Source organism: Leptosomus discolor, chromosome 7 (assembly GCF_034619465.1).
Source record: "Leptosomus discolor isolate bLepDis1 chromosome 7, bLepDis1.hap2, whole genome shotgun sequence".
Lineage (NCBI taxonomy): Eukaryota > Metazoa > Chordata > Aves > Leptosomiformes > Leptosomidae > Leptosomus > Leptosomus discolor.
In genome coordinates this window covers 48,291,547-48,311,842 of record NC_141397.1, presented here as the reverse complement: position 1 = coordinate 48,311,842, position 20,296 = coordinate 48,291,547, and the positions used below count along the sequence as shown (strand labels likewise).

Here is a 20,296-nt window from a genome sequence, read left to right as displayed (position 1 = left end):
GGCAGTTAAAATGAATGATATCATGTGCTATACATCCACTACTGCTTAAGCACTTAGAGTGAAATCCAGTAATCTTTTGAATAGCTTTGGTGCTTTTTTGTTTTAAAGTCTGTTCCTATAAAGCTATAAACTTGAAAACTGCAGAAGTTAAGGGAAAAATAAATTCCCAGTGTACAAGGGATAAACTCGTAAGTGACACTGGATAGTTAGTAGCTCTACATATACATAATACTGTGACATGCATGTTGTTCTACGAAGTTCCTTTCAGAGGAATGCCTTCTTTATGCTTCTTTGTCTTGCATCGTGGGAAAACAGCCACAATTCTCCAGCTGTTTTCCTTTCCTCACTTAGCAGGATGTGCAGATATCCTGCCAATGGCAAAACTTTTGGCTGAAGTAGTCGTAGAGGTGGTGAATCTGAACATAAGTACATGCCACATCCAGATGATTTCTTTTTAGCCTGTGCATAGAAAGAAGTCTACTTCTTTCTCTCCCTATAAGAAGTTTCTCCTTTTCCTCCCGAGAAAGAAGCCTACAGTCTGTTCCTAATACACTTCAGATTATGATAGTGAGGCTTAGGACAAAAAGAAAGTAAAATAACTGTTTAATTTTACTTTAATGTATTATTGGCATTTTGAGGAAAAAAGATGTCACTGCTTTCTGCTTCTTATGGCTTTAGAGCAAGGTGAAACGTAGAGAACTCTCCTGTTTTCCTTGAAAGGAGTGAGCTTTTATCTAAGATTCTGTAGCCCATAAAACTGGTATCTCATCTGAAGAGAGATCCCTGAAGACATGAGAATTACCAGCTGATGTCTTTGTCTCCGACAGTACATTGAATGCACACTTCAAAGTGTTGTTTTCAGTAACTGGTGCATGTGATCTTCATGGAAATTCCAGATGTTGAGACTAAAGTTTGAAACTGCTTAAGGATGAAAGCATTCGTCGCCTCATAGGAATAATGGATTGATTTTTGAAAATCAGCCATCACTCAATAAATCAATAAATGTGGGAAGAACGGGTTTCAGCGTTGTAATACTTCATCATAAGGCTTTGTGTTGTGTAGCAAGATTCTTACTGACGTATGCTGTCCTGGGAGGGAGGCCACAACATGGTTGTGTTGTTTCACAGTTATTTTGCTGAAATTTTCTTCTTGCAGTGTTTTAATTTTTGGAATGAAGATACTTTTAGTAATAGGTTAGACAACTGGCTGTGCAGTACTTAGTGCAGTTACAAAGTTTGTGCATATGTGATAAGATTATCTGGATCCAGAGCATGATGTAACAGAGATGCCTCTCTTGAACAAATTTACTAGCCTGTTGAAAAAAGGTAATTTTTGGAACCAGTTCAATAAGCAGTCCTAACTTGTCTAGTTTTCTTACATTGATTTTAATAGGTCTGAATTTAACTGGTATAGAAAACACTAACCTTCTGTGCATTTTGTGTTGAGTGGTTTCTCCACCAGAATGCTTTAGTGGATTAGTTTTATTTGTGGACATGGGGAGTTTGTAATGAAATCTACTAATGCAGCATTTTTAGAAGGTGTCAATTAATCATTGCTATTTAAAGACATGGAAAGGACCATCAGAAGTTGTTTTTGGAGAGGTACTCACAAATGAATAGAAGCCAGCGGAAATTTTAGTTTGGGTTTGACAGATTTATAATTAAATTATGTGCTTCTTTATAAAGGAAAGAAATGTGAAGGTGAAATGCAGACAATACCATGGTAGTGCTATCTAATAATTCATTTGTTGTCCAGTAGATGTGAATTGTGTACATGCAGGATTATAAGAATCTCATGTAAGAGCTTTAACCATTGAGATGTATTAACTTATTTAACAACAACAACAAAAAAGCCTCTATTTTATGGACAGTTTTTCAGGAAGCATCCTCAATTCTTCTGCTTGCAACTTTTGAGAAACCAGAGGGTAGGTGAAAGGTCCAGTTGTTTAAGTGACCTTAAATGTTTTCAGCTCAGATGTTTCTGTGAATGGTATGGGCGGTGTTCATCTGAACAGAAGAATGGCATTGTGTAATGCAGAAGAATATTTCCTAACATGTCATTTGTTTTATATGTTACAGGAGGTGAAGATGATAATTCTTTCATTACAAATTTTCAGTCTTCCTTTTTGAAGTGTTTAATTGCTTTGCTGTTCGTTTGCGTAATAGAGGAATCCTTAGAGGAAAAAGAATTTGGTATTGAGATGAAGAACAACACGCCTAATCACATTTAAATAGAGCTAGCATATCCTGTTTTATCAAAAGCACAAACTAGAATTCATACCAGTTGATAATTAGTTCCATGTCCTAGAAAATATCTTTTTGATTGTAGGTAGCTGAAATTGCCAGGTGCTGTTTTCCTAAATTCATTTTTAGAACTGAAAATTTAATAGTTTAATATTTACCCCTTAATTTTGGATATTCTTCTCGTTTAGCTCCCAGAAGGACTAAATAACAGAGGGAGTGAGTGAACAGGAAAAAAAAGGTTTGGCAGGGAAAAAAAGCACTCAGTGGGTAGGCCTGTGAGAGTTACTTGGTAGCATAAACTCATTCCTTGATTGGCTAGAGAGTATTTTGTTAACTTGTTTGGATTCATAACAGAAAACTTCTATTTTTCTAGCTATTAAATGGTACAAGCAGTTAGGGCATGGTCAAGAAAAATCTGTACAGAAGGTGGAGAAGCTATTGAGATAAGGAGCTGCCTGACTGGACAACAAGGAAAGTGATCAAAATGTATCAATATGTTGATCTTTAAGTGGTTTTTAATATATGATTGGAACCACAGTTAACTGAAAAAAACAGACATTGCTGAAAAGCATTTTTAAGACTACCAGAGCTGTGTATGCTCTGGGAATTTCTCAAAAGAATTGTCAGTATTTGAATGCTTTGAATTGTAGAAATCAAAACACAAGAAGAAATATTGTACCATTGTGTAAGTGATGGGAAGATAAATGAGGTCAACAGAAACCTGAATTTCCCAATGAGTGTAAAAAAAATTTGATTCTCCTACATTTTTATTATAAAAACTTCTGAACTGGAGTATTCGGAGCTGTCCAGCATGAGTGCCCATTCCCAAATAGTCCATGGCAGGAAGAACTAGATGTTTCTTTTTCCAAGTAAACTAGGGAAGTTTTAGTCTTCTTCAGGATATTCTTTGCCTATGGTTCAAACAACAAAAAAGCTAGTTAAATATTCTTGGACAAAAAAAGCGCTTTTTCTCTGAAATTTGTCACCTAAACCTGATTAGAATTTGGCTAGGTTTATTCAAATTAATTACATGTCTCTCAGGACTTAGTAGTCCTCTCATGTTTTGGAGACTTGACTTTATTTAAATAATATTTGTGCACTTAAAAGTTAGCCAAATGAGAAGCCATAGGGGTTGCATCCAAGATCATGTATGGCACTTCAGTTGAACTCTTTTGTGTTGCTCCATCTGTGAAATATGGGAAATATTTAAGAAACCAATTTCTCTTTTTTCCAAACCTTTTGTAGACTGCTGCAGACCTCACTTTTAAAAATGACAGTTTGTTTTGGAAGGAATTCCCTTTGCAAATAGCATTACTTTCTTCAAATAGAGGTGGAACTAAAGGCCAAATTAATCTGTCAATAATTTTAAAACTTGGATAACTTATTTCAAAATATCATTAAAGAACTGCACCTAAGTGGTAGCAAGATAGGAATAGTGAGCAGTTTCTTTCCTTCTTTTATGCTTTTTCATTTCTGTGAACATACCATTATATGATATATCTGAAACCTGCCACTTATTTTTTGTGTTCAGCTCTAGGATGCCGTGGTCTTTTTTTTTTTTTTTTTTTTTTTTTTTAGGTATTTTACAGAGGATATAATTGCTTATTACAGAAGTAAAGCACTGCAGAGCTTTGCTTATATGTGTGACCTGAACGCCATCCTTCCTTTATGCAGTTTCTACTAGCAGGCATAGTGTCAGCTGGATTTTTTTTCTGTTACTTCTGCCTCAAAAATTAAACAAGAGAGGAATTTTAAACAGTTCCAGTTAGCCCAAGGTTTGTGAAAGTCTCCTTGCTTGGTAGGCAGTTTGGTTTCCATATTTTTTTGGCTGATGTACAGATTGGAAGAATGGTAAATGATAGTCATTATACTTCCGTATCTGCACAATTTGCAGAACATGCACAACCAGGCATTTACTACTAATTTTTGTTGTGTGTTGGCTTTCATTGTGGGTGTCATTATGGATAACCTACATCATCTAATAGCTTGCATAGAACAGCTAATTTGTGTGAGTTAACTTGAAAGGCAGGCTAATACTTTTGCATGTTCCTATTTACAGAATGGGGAGAAAAGAATGTAAATTATTTCCAAGTTGAATATACTTAATTTTCAAATGTCTGCTGAGAGGGCTCTGTGGAATTCACAAGCCTATGCAACCATACCTCCTACTTATGGTGTCTGTGACTTTTCAATTGCATGTGAAACTTTACCTTTAAATCTTTAATTATATCCTTACATACCACAATCATTAATACTTATCACCTTGTCCTTTACAGGTGACAGTGAAATAACCAGTGTTTGGATGTTAGATTCATAGTTTGTGTCATGTGTGTTCATGCTTACTCCATGTTAAAGAACTAATCCTGATCAAAATTCTTGTGCTCACATATTGGATTTCTCATCTAGAACCTGGTTTGTGAAACCAGTGGGATCCCATTGTGTCTGTTCACAGAACGTTTATTTAGTCCCTCAATCCCAAACAGTCTTCTCTTCTTAAACCTTTTTTTTTTCTCTTTATACTCCGTTATTTTAATAGAGTTGCTGTTATCAATTTCAAATACAAATAGTTAATTTTTATTATTTTTATTTTTGTCGGGCCCAAATTGAAGAAGTCTATCTAGAAATTGAATAGCAATGTCATAGCAAAGTTTTTCATTTCACTTTCTTAAAGACATAAGGAGTATGGAGTTTGAAACTGCAAAGCACATGTACAGATGCTAACAGTTGCCCTCTACTTTATAAATATATATTTCACGGCACATATAGAACATTTGGGGAAAAAAAAAAAAAGAAATAGGACTGTCAGAAAAAACCCAAAACCCACAGGGATGAAGAGTGGTGGCAACTTCAGAACTAGTACCATGAAGTATGTTTCCTCTGCACTTGATTTTTTGCTCATGCAGCTTAATAGATGGTTGTAGGAGTGTAGGTTTATCTTCGTGCCTTTGCAGAGGCAAGTGCAACTTTGTCTGTAGCAGTAGCAATGTTTCTTTTCTCTGTCTTTTCCTTTCCCACACTTTGGAACTGGGGCAGGAAATGCAAGTTCTGGCAAAGTGACTAGATTAATTCCAGTTCCAGACTGTCTGTAAGCCCTTTATTGCTTGTGTTTCCTCACCTTGTTTCCGCTTCTACATTAAGACAACCCTCCATGCAATCTGGCCATGGTTGGTAAGCATGCCTTCCTACCTTCCTGCCATCTGGAGCAGCTCTTCTCTCTTTCTCTTGTTTAATTGCTATATAAACTCAGACTTTAGCTGGACACATTTCTTGACTACATAACATGCAGATCTATGTTAGTGAGTGGCCATATATATGAACCAATGCTGTTTCCTGCAAAATAGGGCTCTCTTGCATTGTATCCCATTAAGCCTTTCCATAAAGATGTCCTGCTCCCTTGATTTGATGAAGTGTTAAGTGGAGATAAGACCAGGGAATCACTGTTGAGGAGGCAGTGTCTAAGAAAGTCACAAAAGCTTTCAACTTTGTTCTTTATTGATTTATAAAGGAAGAGCAAGCTTAACCCTCTCTCTTTTGATAACCTGATAGTGCAGATATTCTCAAGAGGTTGCACTGCTGTATCTTTTGCTCTGACAGCTGCTCTTGAAGGCTTTGACAAAACCCACAGGTTCTCCTCATCAGCCTGTATGACACAGATTGTGTGCTCCCTTTCACAGTTTCTCCCTTTGCAGTTTTTAACATAGCCATGTAAAAAGACAGTGCACCTTGGCAAGTAGCTGTCTGAAGACCATGCAAGCAAGCATTGGGCAAATATCCTGGCCTTTTCAAGGCAGCCTCCATGTTGCTTAAGAAAGAGAAAGAAGGATTTGGGAATCCAGAGGAGTGTGGTAACAGATCTGTTTCTGCCTTTGTAAAGACCAGTAGCAGAGGGAGAAGAGGTAATGTAGGGACATCTTTACTGTAAGGGTTTTTCTAGTTTCCCAGTCCGTTCCCCGGCCTCTGAACAGAGCACATCAGAATGGGACCATCACTGGCAAGTTCTGCTTGAGTTCATGAAGGTGCTGTTATTGAAGTTATATCCAATTTCCAATGACCTGGAAAAAAAAGGTTTAGTAATATTAGTTGCCCTTTTTGAAGCTGCAGTGCCCAGTGTGGGATTTTTTCCCTGCTCAGGACACAGCAGCTGGAGTGTTGTTGATGTAGGTATTGCTTGTTTCTTTCTGAATATGCCTGCAGAAAGATGTTACATGCCACAAAAATGCTAACAGCTGTATTTGGCATTCCTTGTGAACATAAAAGCAGCAGAATTGTAATGTTCCTAGAAAGAGAGGAAGCAACTGTACTAGAATCTGTTATTCTGAAATTATCTATGAAAAATTCTCCTGTTCCCATCCAAATTCTTTAACAAAAATACAGAAATTATTTGTGTAGGTTTTTTTGAAGATATATGTGTGAATTCAGCATAATATATGGTTTGTATATCAGTGTAATTTAAAATCAATAATAGAAAGAGGAACACTTAAGAATGATGTGGTGCCTCTTAGCTCCATGAGAAGAAACATGCCTTTCCCTTGGGTGCCTGGTCCCACAGCAGGACTTTTGCCATCCCAGCAGTGATGGCAGAAGGAAGCTGCTGACCCCGGGGTAAGGACGATGAGGATGAAACCGTGTGTAGGTGAGATCTGCCCTCTCGTGGGAAGAGAAAATGTCTTCCCTCGCTGTGTGCGGTGTCTGCCAGGCTGAGCTGCCTTAGTCCTAAGGAGGTGATATGGTAGTTCACATTGATTTTGGAACCTGGACAAATATTCAGTCACAAAATTCCCTCTGTTCCCTTTGAAAGGTGAGAAGTGGAAAACTTTTTTTTTTTTCTGAAAATATCTAATTACATCTGTGTTCAACACAGGGAATTTCCATATGTTTTCTTTCAAGTTTTCTGATTTTGGTGGTATGTATGTTGGCTAAAGATGTTGCTACATAAGGGTACTTCCCTTATCGTAAGCTAGATAATATTCATCATAGACTAATAAGAAACCCTGTAACATGTAGCATAATTCTGTATGGCCTGGCTAACAGCTTTGGAGAAAGTGGTTCTGAAATGTTTCTTATTAAGCTACTGGTCCAACTAACTATTTACTATGAAAAAAACAATTTTGTGCAGAGTCAAATGGGTAATATTGCATATACATGTTGTGTAGTACTAACATGTTGTATCTTCATGGAGTTTTATTTTGAATCATCCATAATAGGGAGGGGGAGGGGGATGAAAATGGTGTCTGGAGGTGGCGTTTGTCGTATTTTGTATGGTTCTGTGAGAATTTTGAGGAAAATTTAGACCAGGAGTGTGACTATGGATTACCAGTTACTATGATGAGAATCTGTCCCTCTCTTTGGTTCTTTGTTCATGAAAGATACCCACATTTCATGTCCATGAGTTTTGCTACTAACTAGAGATTATCTGAAGAAGTAAAAATCACACTGCAGAATCTATGCTTTGTATTTTAGGCCTTTTCCCTGGCATCTTTATTCATGCCCATTGCATCTTTGTTCATTGTATTCTCATTCATCTATTGCTTTTATAGCTATATGTAATGAGTAAATCAAGATTTTAAAAGTGTATAAACGCTGTTCCAGTGCATGGTATTATAGGTTACAAGTACATATTCATGGTATTGTATCACACTAACAGGAGGCTGAGGGGAATATCAGCTGTGATGAGTCAGGAAGGTTAAACGTTCAACTGATTTGACCAAAATTAATCTGTGGTAGGAGTGGGAAAAGTGTCCTTGTGTACCGTTAACATACCATGACATATCTTCTCTGTATGACTGTTCTTTGTGAAAGTGTTTTTAATATGAAAGCATATATGAAACTGTGTTTTTTAATGTGTAATATAGACCTTCATCAGAATGAAATTTCAAGAACGTTGAGCAAAGTTGACAAACAGAGGTCACTCTTTGTTTAAAACAAATAAAAATTTTCCCAGTCTACAATGTTTTCAGTACTAGGCAATCTTTTTAGCAGGGCCTGTTGCAATAGGGTAATAGTTTTAAACTAAAAGAGGGTAGATTCAGACTGGATATAAGGAAGAAATTCTTTATGTTGAGGGTAGTAAAACACTGGCACAGGCTGCCCAGAGAGCTGGTAGAAGCCCCATCCCTGGAAACATTCAAGGTCTGGTTGGACAGGGCTCTGAGCAACCTGATCCAGCTAAAGATGTCCCTGCTGACTGCAGGGCGGGTTGGACTAGACCACCTTTAAGCGTCCCTTCCAACCCAAACTATTCTATGATACTATGACTTGCAGTTATTAGCAGCACTTAGTTAAGGGTTGAAGAGATGTAGGAAGTGTAAAGGTCTGGTCACTCAATTATTTGCTGTAATTTCCAGGAAGGGGATAAACATGAAAGATGCATTCTTTAGGACAAATATTTGTACTATTTATATTTGTACTTTCAAAAAGACAGGAACATATCCTGTTTAATCTGTTATAAATTCTGAACCTTCCCCTAAAGGTGATTTGGCTGATTATATGAAGTACTCCCTGTGCCCACAAAGAGCAGGGAAAACTATTTAGAAAGACTCAAACAAATTGCCAGGCACTTTTTTCACTGGTCAAACACACTAGCAATTTTACAATTGTTCTGTGCTAATGCTTGTCTGTCAGGAAGAAAGCAGTGTTTATGTTGCATTTAAATGCATTATTTGTATTTACTAAGCATTATGACCAATCTATTTTCTTTTTTTCTTGTTGTATTAATTGCCTATAAATTTAGACATTGCTTCTGGAGTTGGAAAGCCCTACCCTAGGAAAGAAAAATAAAAAAAAAAAAAAGGAAGAAAAGACAAATGTAACAAGAAAGAGGAGAGGAAGCTTTTCATTAACAAAAATATAACCTGGGTCTATTGAGGAGGACATAAGCAAGCTTCTTGATATCAAATATAATATTCTTCAAAATGACCAGGCTTATGATTCTTTGTATTTAATACCAAGTAACCAATATTATCAGGCAAACATATTTTTGCATTACAGCTAGTTTATTTCTTCTGTTACACTACACTAATTAATGCTGTTACTTAATATGAGTAGGTACTACGTTGACCTGATGCACTAAGTCTAGAAAGTCATTTCAACTACTGTTAAGACTAATGATAATATGGCACAATAAATATTGAGAAAAGTGCTATTACAAGTGGATTAACTCCTTATTTCTTACCTCATGATACAAATGACTCAGTGGCCATTAACAGGTCTCGTAGCTTTTCTGTGCTCCTACTTTCTATGTCTGCATAATCAGGCCATAATACCAGCCTACGGCTTGGCAATACCGTAAAAAATCAAGTATCTTAATGCTTCTACAGTGTTCTGATACCATACAGCATTAAAGTTAGAATATTTTATCGTTCTAACTATCCAGTTATCACCACTTTGATGAAGAGTGGCTTTGATGCAAGGATCCAGAAAGCTAGGAGGTGTGTGGATACTAGTTTAGTCCTTTCTACAATCAGAGTGCAGGTATTCACATTGTTCCTAGTGGCCTTGGTCACCAGCCTCTGTGCTTATGGCCTTGCTGTGGTTTATCACAGGGGCTGGGGCTTCTCTCAGAACACTGTGCTTCCACGATGTTTATTGTAGTTTTCGCCTGGGGAGCAGATGTTCTTAAAATCAGTGTCTTAACATGTATCTGTTTGAACAGTATATTTCAATTAGCAAGCTTCTGCCCACAGTCTATAGTTCCCTAATTGTTGCTTTTTACTGGGAAGTGTTTCATATCTTGTTTCATTTCCTCTGCATGTGATTTAGGGTACCACGGCCTTTACTGTGAAGAGGAATATAATGAATGCCTTTCTGCACCCTGCCAGAATGGAGCCACCTGCAGAGACCTTGTCAACAGCTATGAGTGTGCATGCCTTGCTGAATATGAAGGTAAGGTGGGGTGTGCCTCTTGTTTTTTGAATTGTTCTATGGATTTTTTATGGTAGGGTCTGTTACAGACAGAGATATACAATATCCTCCACTGAGCAGAAATAAATCCCACATCTAAAATTAATGGAAACAAACTTCAATGTAAATCTTGATCTCATAATCTTTATTCAAAAGAGTACTTCAGATTTAGCTGGTTGGTGAGGAATGCATGTCCTTGTCTGGGGACAAATGACTTCTCTCTGTTCTTCTTAGGTGTACTTTTTTTTCTGCTATTTTTAAGATACATTAGAAAGTGTTGAGTTTTTAAAAGAAAGCATAACTGTTAAATAAAATTTTTCATCAGTTGTTGTTAGGAGCCATTACATGGAGGGCTTTCCAAATTATTTTTTAATCTCTTTTCTGCAGGGAAGTGAGTTAAAAACATAGTAATAAAAGATTAGTATTTGAAACAAATTAGCACAAAGGAGTAAAAATGGAAGGTTTATGTTGATGGTTCATTTAGAAGACCGTAAAGCCCAGAGACAGTAGTAGGTCTGTGACTGCTTTCCCATGTTAACTGCAGCTATTCTCCTAGATATGTTTAAATGGAATCAGTCTTAGGCATTTCTTAAGTAATTTATAAAATAGAGGAGAAAAGTATGTGTTTTGCTATACAAAATCTTTTTATCTTGCAGCGGATTTCAGCTTTACAGAGTAGCGCATATCAGCTATCTGTGACATGTGAAGGGCTGAAATGATACTTTTTTTTGTATTCCATTTGAATCACGCTGTGTTTTGAATGTAACTTTATATGTTATTAGGATTAAAAATATATATATATTTTACATAGAATGACTGTGTTTTAAGGAACATTACCCCAGCATTTTCTCATTAAGTGTATCAATCCTTAGATCTGTGTTGATAAGTAATGCTCACTTAACAGCTGCTTGAGGCTAAGTACATATTTCATGCTGATGATTGCACTGCTCTTTGACAATAGATACAGAATTCATCAATTCAGAGGCTTAATGAGGAAATGACCCTCAGCTTTTCATGACAATTTTAAGAGCACTTAACCATACTGTTATGACTTCATGTTCTGTTCTCTGACCTGTACTTGCATCTAAAAGCACTGTGCGCGCAGGAGGCTGGGAAGGACGCAGGATCAGCTGCGTGTCCAGTTTCACATGTATTTGTCTAACCTCTTCTAGTCCTCCATCACTGTAGGTTCTGTAATCTCCACAAGTGACGTAATTCCTTCATTGTCATTCACTACCTCATGATTACAAACATTTTCCTGATGCCAAAGCTGTATTGCAGTTTTTATACATAATAAACAATGTAAATTTATGCTTCTATTGACTGTGCATCTTTACAGTTTGCAGGACAGTAAGGACTTGGAAACATGAACCACCTTAAAAAGTGAAAAATGTGTTCGTAATTTCTAAGTGTTATCACATGGAAGCATTCCGAATCTCATCCTGTTCTTCAGTTTGTTGAAATTCTTGTAAAAAGTAGAAGAATGGGAAAATTTGAAGATAACTTAGGATTTTAGCCAAGTGGTCACTTTGGATTCATTCCCGAGCAAAGAATGTCAGTGAGATGCATCAGAGTGCTTATGTATATTATTAAAGAAGTTATTACATAAAATTCTTACTGAAGACAATAATTGTTTACATCTTATTGAAGAATATTAGATAGCTGATTAGATTATGCTTTATTATGCCATTGATTTTTCACAGACACTCCAGCAGTTCTTGTTAGCAGAAGTTGCCCTACCTCTCGTATCCCAAAACCTCAGTGGGTAGGAAGAGTAAAGAGGAGGCATGTGTGTAAAAAGTTTAGCCACAATAAAATAATGCTTTAGTCTTATGGCATTAGCCTAATAGGACAGGTTTAGAGGCTGCACATTATTGTGCTCATCCAGGTGAAGTTAAGTTATTACACATACTGATATCATGCTGTTAGTATAGGTTATGTTAATGACAGTTACTAATTTTACCTTTTCAGGAAGGCACTGTGAATTATACAAAGATCCTTGCATTAACATCAACTGTCAGAATGGTGGCACTTGTGACAGTGAAGGTCTAAATGCTACATGTATTTGTGCACCTGGATATACAGGCAAGTAATCTGTACATTACATGGAACATCTAGCTGTCAGTGTTCACTGTGTCCAAAAGAAGACAAATACCACGTAAGATGGTGTCTCTTCAAGGAAACAAGTTAATTTGGACTTTGCTGAATTGTGATCAAACTAGTGAGAATGAAAAATTCTTGATATTACTTACAATTGCTTTGAACTTTAAAAATTTTGCAGCAAATAAGCCTGTTACTAAAGAGAACTCTCTAAGCTAACAGCTATTTAACATGTGTTATGACCTTACTGCTTGAGAGTAGATTGCATTTTCAAAATATCATTTTGAAGACTTCCAGGTAAGCCAATACACTAATTGGACACTGTTGAAATTGGAAAATGTTTTAACATTGACCTTAGTTACAGCGAGCTGAAGAAACAACTTACTCCATTACCTTAATATGCAATTGCTAAAAGCCGTAAAGTGCTTATTATGAATCAATTTACACTTTCAGAGTAGTGGTAAGCAGCCCATTTAATCCTTTGGCCCTGTATTTAAACTGACACGATTGGTGTAACCCAAATATCTGCTATCAAGATAATTTACAACCTGATGCTCTGCTAGTCATGTAAGGTAATATCCAATGTGATAGTACTAGAAAAACACCTTCATAGCTGTTTTGTAGATCAAATCATGCTTTTTGATCTATGCTAATTAAGGGGATTATTTTTTTTTAAAGAATTAGCTTTCTGTTTCTCAGAGGGCTGTTTCTCAGAGGCACTGATTGACTACATTATTGTATAGCACTTCAGAATATACTTGATAAACTTACACCACATTTTCTTGGGATTAAATTTATATTTAAAGAAATGAGACTCACATAATCTGGGTGAGATTAGTCAAGTCATTTAGCCCTCAGACTTTCTTTTCACCTGGTTGAATGAGGATAATATTTCCTTCTTGGAGGCTATGTGAGACTTATTTCTTGAAACAGTTATAGAGTACTTCTGATGTTCTGAAAAAAAGATGCTGTTGAGCTATGAGGTGCTTTGCAGCTAGGGTAAAATTAAATGACTGATGTACCTGCTACATGAGGCACCCGCTATATAGAAGTTTATTTTTTCTTGGGTTTTTTTCTGATATAAGGTGAAGAATGTGAAATTGATATAAATGACTGTGACAGCAACCCATGTCACCATGCTGGAACTTGCATAGATCAGCCTGGTGGTTACACCTGCCATTGTCCACATGGATGGGTCGGTGCAAACTGCGAAATACGTAAGTTTTGTAGTTTTCAAAAAAATTTCTAAAAATGATCCATTATAATACATTTATATTTGTCTCTAAATACCTATCTGCAGAAATACTCTTAATCACCTGTAAATTATCAAAATTCTGTTAAATGCATTTTATTTTAGGTCGTAACATTTCTAAAGTGGCTATGAAAGTTAGAAAATTCTGTTTCTGGGCACCCTACTTTGAGATGTGTTGGACTAGGTTGTCAGAGATGCTACCTCACAGCTGGGCACTAAGCACTTTGCCTTTGAATTGCACTTATGCTTCAAAGATTGCTTACATATTTATCTCAGGTAAAGTGTGGTTCCATAGTCCTAGAATCATGGTCCTAACAGACTTATATTGACTTCTGAGCACCTGCAGTTCTAGTGATGTTTCAGGAAAACGATTTTCAAGTGACTTACATAACGAAACAAATCCTGTGTAATTGTGCTGTGACTTGTGTGTGCATGCGTTTACCAGCTTTTTCAGGAATAACTTTTCCAACCATAGATTGATTTCCACTAAACTGGTTAGAAGGGTAAAGGTCTCCAAATCAAAATATTTCCTAATCATTTAGCAAGGCTTAGAGAGGTTTGTTGGTGGGTCTAGTGAAGGAACAGCTTCAGTGTGGTCTCGCTTCTTAGTGTAAAGAAAAGCTTCAATGTAAGTCCACCCTTATGGAGCAGCAGAGAGTCCACGAGAGGAAGACAGTATGAAACCCAACAGTGGAAGAGTTAAAGTAGAAATAAGGCTTCATTAGTTCTGCTGCTCATGGAGCTGCTTTGTATTTCCCTGATGTCTTGTTCTTGTGCTACAAAGAGAGTCCTTACTAGAGAGTTTAACTGTGTTATTTAACTGTTTGAATGCTCAGGAGCTGTGGTCATAGATTGCTTGAAGTCATTATACAGATATACAAGCTTGTGTTGAGGGAATTTACACCACTTAGCACAGATAATATTGCAGGGGTAGGTTAAAAAATAAACAGAAGGGACTCGGAAAACTCCTATTCATGAGATAATGCCTACACAAAGGCTGGAATAAAAATATTTTCTGTATCTCATTTACACAAGGAGCATATGAAGTTTATCTTTATTACTCTCTTTTCCTTAAATATATCAACTGCTTTTTGATTTCTATTGACATTGGTCCTTACTTTAACCCAGAAGACAACTCTATTCACACCTAGACTGACATAAAAGTTTAATCTTGACAGGTTTATGACGACCTCTCCCTGTAATTGTTGGCTGTGAATCCAGTTTCCATGCTTTCTGTTGAAAGCAAAAACTGCAGAAGAGCATTGCTAGCTAGTCCAGAGATGGTGACAACACTGCCTTTTTGTTGTCTCTGTGAATGGCACACACACTTCCTTGTGTGGTACAGAACCGTCATGATGTTGGGAGCACAATGTTGTATGCTATCTGTATGACATATTGCTCATGCCAAAAGATGATCAGATGAGCTTTTACTGGCAAGGTGGTTGTTAGTGATACCTGAAACATGCATGTCCATGTTGATGGGCAAGGTAGTGTAATTCTGCCTGCCTTAGCTAATAAGTAGTGGGCTGACAGACAGATGAGTTTAGTTCTTGGAGAAAGCAATCATCGTCCTGGAAATTTACTTCCTGGAATACCTCAATGTAGTAACAATTACATCTTTGTATGTTATGGGATGGATAGATGCCAAAGGGAAACAGATGGGCTTGCATGCTTTCTGAGCCCATAGATGTGCTACATGGAATCATTGATACTTGTTCTGGAGCCCTCCTTTGTCTGTCATGCTCTAGGCACTATGAGTTCAGCTCTTTGCACCACAAATACATAGTGCGGTGTATATAAACATATGGGAGAATGACAGAAACAGAACAGAGTGTGGAAGGAGCCTTTTCTGCTGTCCAGCTACTCAATTATTCCTGCTTCTCCCTGTGAGGGACGCATGCCTGTAAGCGCTATATATGACAAGTAGGCTTAAGGTTATGTCAGTTGTTGGTCAATATTAACTCCTTTGTGAACTCATCTGTAAGTGTACAGAAAAAACTTTGCTCAAATTTTGTTCTCTTGAGCGAGGGCATTGTCTGTGCTTAGTGTGTATTTCTCTACATGTATCATCTGTTTATAGCTGAACTGCAGTGGCCTTGCCTGCTGCTCAAGAACTTGGATTTTCTAGTTGTATTACACACTTGCAAACTGTGTAAGTTAAAGTGATGGGAAGAAGCAACAGCACTTTTTTGTTGCTGTTTTAAGCCTTTTACCGACTGATTTGTTCTTTTATCTTGTGACTGCTATGACAGGAGGCAGAGAATTTTCTGGGTGTTAACTGGCATTGATAACACTGCAAGGCTGATTCTCAACCAGAAATACTGGACCTTTTCTTTCCATCTCAATATTTGGAGAATAAATCGTATAGTAATTTTCATCATAATTGTTCTCAATTGAAGAGGTTGAAATTACTGTGGTTTTTTATCCAACAAATCAGGATAGCTAATAGAGTGTATGTATGTAATAATGATAATATAGGAGATATAAAAAAAAAGGTTTGGATTGGTCTTAAAGAATGAAAAAAGTAAAAAAAATGTTTTTGCAGAGTCACATAAAGACACATTTGTCCTAGGTTACAGTGTAAAATGTGCCCCCCCCCCCCCAAAAAAGTATTCTATTACCATCTTCAGGAGCTGTTGAGACCAGGTGGGGCGGTGCTCCCTGCCTCCTGCCTCTGGACTGTCTTCTGTCAATGGGCACAACAATGCCTTATCGCCTGACCCATCGATAACTCGCTCCTGGACTATCTCCTGTTAATGGCCCAGCAAGGAACTGCCTCACGACTCCCCATCCCATTGTGAGACGCTCCGCCCGGGGGGAAGGAGCCAAGCAGTCCATGCCAAATAAAAACTGAGATCTCCAACACCCTAGCAGCCTTCTTCCACTGGATTCCCAGAGGAGTTTTTCCCCCCACTGGAGTTCCAGAGGACAAGAGCTACCTACCTATCACTGGACCTTTGGAGGAAGACCAGACTCTTTTACCTGATTGCTGCTTCCACAGAACTACATCCATCGCTTCAGGAGGACTGCAGCCAGCATCTTATCGGACTGCTACTGCCACCCTAACAGAGTGTCAGGTTGTATTTCTGACTCTGTCAGTGTAAACCAGTGGGTTGTGGTTTTTTTTCCTGCCTTGTGTTATATATATTAGTAAAGAACTGTTATTCCTATTCCCTATATCTTTGCCTGAAGGCCCCTTAATTTCAAAATAAAATAATTTGGAGGGAAGGGGGTTGCATTTTCCGTTTCAAGGGAGGCTCCTGCCTTCCTCAGCAGACACCTGTCTTTCAAACCAAGACAACATTTTAAGAAAAATTAAGTTTAGAATTTGAGGTTTCCCTATAGTTTCTTCAATAAGCTTAATATCAGCAAAAGTCAGATATTCCCTTGCTATTAAAGTCACTTTGACACGGCATCGGAGAGTGATGTGTTGTTATGGGACACCATGGTACTTCACAATAGTCAGATATAAGTGTGGACATGCAGCCTCTCTAACCAACGCAGTGACTTATACACAAAACTGTGGAAGCTTTCCTAAAGCGCTCGGATTTTTAACAGGTATATAAAGGATTATGCAAATAGAGAGGGACTGAGTTTTGAAGAAATCACTTTGCAGAAAGGATTTAAAAGCATTTTGATCTGCGTGTTTTTTCTACAGAGCTGTGTATCCATGGGAAGATCTTTGTGCTCACTGTCTTTCCTTGAGCTACAAGCTGACCAACTGATGTGAACACAATTCCAATAATATCTAGAAAGGCCATATCCAGCTCTTTTATAAACAGCTGCAGCACTTCTGATCTCACTGGAGTTGAGTCAGTGGTGCAGTGGAATTCTGTTCAGCTGTAAAGATTGAATCTATTAGTAAATCTGCTTCTGTTCATCTTCCTGTATGTCCTTGTCATATTTATCATATTGTTTCAGCAATTTGTACATAATGATTAATTATGTATTGGAATTTAAATTTAATCACTGCATACTTACTTCCTTTGTATTGGACCATCCTTCTGAATGCTAGAAAAAGACATGATGAAGCCAGGCTTCAGGCTTGCCAAGAGGCGGAGAAGCTGGTGTTCAGGAGTTATTTGATTAAATAGATCACATTTTATCTTTTGTGATTTTCTGTTACTAGCCATTAAGGAGACTGTTGGTACTTAGTCTTTTTTTGTAGAACAACTCTCTTGTTTACTATTAATAGTTACCCATTTTTTCACCAGCTGTTTTGTCTGCTTGAAGTGATCACCCTGACAGGCTTTCAGGGTTATCTTGTTGTCAAACTGTACTCTTTAATTTTCATATGCTGCATATACAACAAACTAGACAAGATGTATGTTGCCTGGATGAACTGTGGTATTTATTATATCATCTTATGGTCCTTACCAGTGTCGGCAATTCCAATTAAATGGGATTAAATAGGTCTTCATTATAAAGAAAATATTTTTCCTTTCAAAATGAAATGTATTTGCCTAAAAAGTTAATGGAGCATTCACTGTAAAAATGCCTACAAAATGTCTCATATGAATTCTCTAGTGCCTCCTGGTTATTTGTTAATATCATTATCTTTGCCACTTTTGTAGTTATTAATGTAGTTACCAAGGTAAGTCAAATCCTGTGGTTACTTGAAAACTAACTTTGTCAAGAATTTCTAGTACACACTGTGTGGTGTGCATTGAAGTCTAATTCTTAATTAATTTTATGAACATTACTATGACAACTGAAAATACTGTGATTTTGAGCTGTCATGTTCTTTCTAATCTTTGGAGTATAAACTGTTAATCTTCATGTTTTTATCTGGTGAGGAAGAAAGGAAGAAATTTCTCTCATCCTTATCATCCAGAGATGCCTTGCCATATATCTCTGCATGTTAGATCTGAATTTGGCCTAGTCTGACAACCTGACAGAAACCACCGTGTGTGACAAATGTGCTGCAGAACAGAAATAGAAACCCATCCCAGACTGCACAGAGCACAGCTGTATTCTCTCCCTTGTACCCCAACTGGGAAAATTGCAGTAACAGCGCTTCAGAAACATTAAATCACTGAATGATTCAGGCTGATCAAAACTTTACTGATCTCTGAAGAAGATAACACAAACAAGCAGTCAGTCCTGTAAACTCAGCTCACATCTGGGGACAAAAAGTCTAAGCAAGCTCAATCTCAGAGGTGCGGCCGGGACGACCTTTATTGTTGTAAACAAAAAGCAACCGTTTCTTTAAACTCTGCCCCAGTGAATCTCAGATGTTACAGCTTCAGGCTTTCTCCCTACCTTTCTCTAAAATGGATATTTTTTTCTATACTATATGTTCCCCTGTATTTCTACCACAGATGGAGATTATAACCACAGATGCCACTGAACTTGTGATTTCGGCTCAGGTGCTCGAATCAGTTATCTATCAACATCCTCCAGAGGTGGCTTCTAAGAATATCTTAGCATTCCCAAATCATATGCTTGATAGCCCTATTGCCAGACTGTTTGTGATTAAGTAAAGGGAGTTTCTAAATGTGTGCAAAGCAGAAGGCCATTTGAAAAAGAAACAGTCACCTGCTAGAAGCAACTTTTGCAGATTGTCTTATTTCTGTAGTTAGAATGATTCAAGTCTGTTCCTGGTTTGAAATAATTTGAGACCATAGGCTTAAAAGACTGCCAAAAATGAACCCTAGAGGGAAGTACAGGTTAATTAGAGATACTCTGATCCATGCTGGAGAAAAACAGGTCTGAGGACATAGGCAATTGATAGACAATCTGTTTGGCATTGATAGATGATAGTTGGGCCATCAAGAATATTTGTAAAGAAGGTCTAGAGTACATAAATACAAGAAAACTCTTCCAGACTGGATTTACTTTAAGGTCTGCTTCGAGACCTCTCAGGGAAATTATGCCTGAGAGGACTCTAGTGGGCTCAGTACTGTAGCACCTTATGAGATGCTTTTTTTTCCTTGAAATGCTGGTTTTGAAGTCTCTGCAGTCTGGTGGAGATAGGCATAACAAAATCCTGTGTTTCAAATTAACCAAGCATGTTTAATACGTATTAAATCACACATTTTAGTGGAAGTGTTCACTACCTGTTAGGACAAACTGCAAAGAATAGGTGGATTACTAGAAGCTTTTACATAAAACCTGCCTGCCTTTAGAGAGCCTCTAGTGTATTATAAGATAATGCAAGAATAACTAGATGACTTTCTATGACTTGGGTTATACAGGAGATCCAACTAGATAAGTGTTCTATATGACCTTAAAAGTCTACCAAAAATATGGGGGAAGGATGCGGATAGTGCTATTAATATTAATTGCGTGTTGCGTATTAGGCATGGTGATACATCCATAATGGAGCCTGGGGAGGTTCAAAATACATATCCCCCTAGCTTCAAATGTCTCCACAGAAATACTGATAGTGAACATCATAAAAGAATTCTGTTCAGCAGGAAGGATATAAATTACTTATTAATGATAATCTTTTATTTCTCATTGGCAGGTCTGCAGTGGAAGTCGGGGCATATGGCAGAGAGTCTCACAAATATGCCTCGTCACTCCCTCTACATCATAATTGGGGCTCTCTGCGTAGCGTTTGTCCTGATGCTGATCATTCTGATTGTGGGAATATGTCGCATCAGCCGCATCGAATATCAAGGCTCTTCCAGGCCAGCCTATGAAGAATTTTACAACTGTAGAAGCATTGATAGTGAATTCAGTAGTGCAATTGCATCTATCCGACATGCCAGGTTTGTTCTGGGGATGGTAATTTAAAAGAAATGTGTTGCAATACGTAATTTCAGTTCCTGCATAGTGCATCTACCTGCTGTTGGCA

General features: G+C 37.5%; 1 protein-coding gene across 1 annotated transcript in view; it reads left to right on the top strand.

The window, feature by feature from the left end:
* The window catches only part of DNER (delta/notch like EGF repeat containing), a 130,386-nt gene that overhangs the window by 104,341 nt on the left and 5,749 nt on the right, over window positions 1-20,296 (top strand). Inside the window, exons 9-12 of the mRNA XM_086468226.1 lie at window positions 10,002-10,124; window positions 12,114-12,227; window positions 13,328-13,459; window positions 19,964-20,210. Of these exons, the coding sequence (XP_086324352.1) occupies window positions 10,002-10,124; window positions 12,114-12,227; window positions 13,328-13,459; window positions 19,964-20,210 (616 nt within the window). The remainder of the gene's footprint in view (window positions 1-10,001; window positions 10,125-12,113; window positions 12,228-13,327; window positions 13,460-19,963; window positions 20,211-20,296) is intronic.